Source organism: Plectropomus leopardus, unplaced genomic scaffold, assembly GCF_008729295.1.
Source record: "Plectropomus leopardus isolate mb unplaced genomic scaffold, YSFRI_Pleo_2.0 unplaced_scaffold652, whole genome shotgun sequence".
Classification (NCBI taxonomy): domain Eukaryota; kingdom Metazoa; phylum Chordata; class Actinopteri; order Perciformes; family Serranidae; genus Plectropomus; species Plectropomus leopardus.
In genome coordinates this window covers 1-1144 of record NW_024671726.1, presented here as the reverse complement: position 1 = coordinate 1144, position 1144 = coordinate 1, and the positions used below count along the sequence as shown (strand labels likewise).

General features: G+C 52.5%; 1 protein-coding gene across 1 annotated transcript; it reads right to left on the bottom strand.

Annotated features, from left to right (window-relative positions):
- Positions 1–8: 8 nt before the first annotated feature.
- On the bottom strand, positions 9–1104 carry LOC121939883 (sodium channel protein type 4 subunit alpha A-like). Its single transcript, XM_042482810.1, has 4 exons — positions 955–1104; positions 620–823; positions 457–547; positions 9–229 (listed from the first exon to the last, which is right to left on the bottom strand). Exons 1-4 carry the CDS (start codon positions 1102–1104, stop codon positions 9–11), a joined length of 666 nt encoding a protein of 221 aa, XP_042338744.1.
- Positions 1105–1144: the final 40 nt, after the last annotated feature.

Below are 1144 nucleotides of genomic sequence, written 5' to 3'. Positions count from 1 at the left end.
TTGTAGTCCTATAGTTGTTGTAGTCCTTTTTGGACACTGACCAGGTCAGCGATGCTCAGGTGGACTGCAAACTCCTCCGTCATTGGATAATGCTCCATGGACATGAAAAGGATATCCACGATGATACAGACGATGATAGCGAGGTCAAAAAACGGGTTGGTGATGACGGTGTGCAGACGCTGATGGAGCCACCGCCAACAGCCACAACACTCCCACTTCAGGAGGACGTCTGCGGAGACAAACCAGCATGGAGGACACCACTTCCTGTCCTGGTAAAACCCTGAGACACACAACTGACTGTCCCTGTGGTCTCATCTGTCCTCCTCACACATAAACAAAGACAAACCTGACGTTGTCCCTGTCCCTGCAGTTGTCCTCACAAGTAAACAAAGACCGTCACAAACCTGACGTTGTCCCTGTCCCTGCAGTTGTCCTCACAAGTAAACAAAGACCAACCTGAGCATGTCCCTGTCCCCGCAGTGTGTCCCTGGTGCTGGTTGTTGTGTCTGTCCTGTCCCTGTGAGAGCGCCATCCCGCAGGACGCCTGCTGGAACAACAACAACAACATTCAAACGCTGCGTTACTTCAGTCCATTGTTTACAGAGACAAACTGTCTCACCTCCTCATCTTCCGTCCTCTTCAGTGTCTCAAGCACCTCCCTGAACTCCTCCTCCCTCTCTCGGGCCTCAGTGGCGCCCACCTCCTCCCGTTTCACACATGCCATCACCACCGCCGCCACCATCAGGCAGAGGATGCAGAAACAGCTAGGGAAGACCACTAGCAGGAAGAAGGACAGGTAGAATTTACCTGAGGACCGCAACGTCTGTAGAGAGACAGAGAGATGAGAGACAGACAGACAGGTGAGACAGGTGAGACTGGAACCAGTCTGTGTACTGGGGCCACAGTCTGTCTACTGGGACCAGTCTGTGTACTGGGTCCAGTCTGTGTACTGACCATCTGCAGGAGGTTTTCCCAGAAGTCCTGGCTCAGCAGGCGGATCATGTTCAGCAGAGACCAGCCGAAGGAGTCATAGCTGGTGAACCCGTAATTTGGGTTGTTTCCTGCCATCAGACAGACAAAACCCTCGGGACAGACCCTGAACATGCCATCATCATCATCATCACCATCATCATCATCATCATCA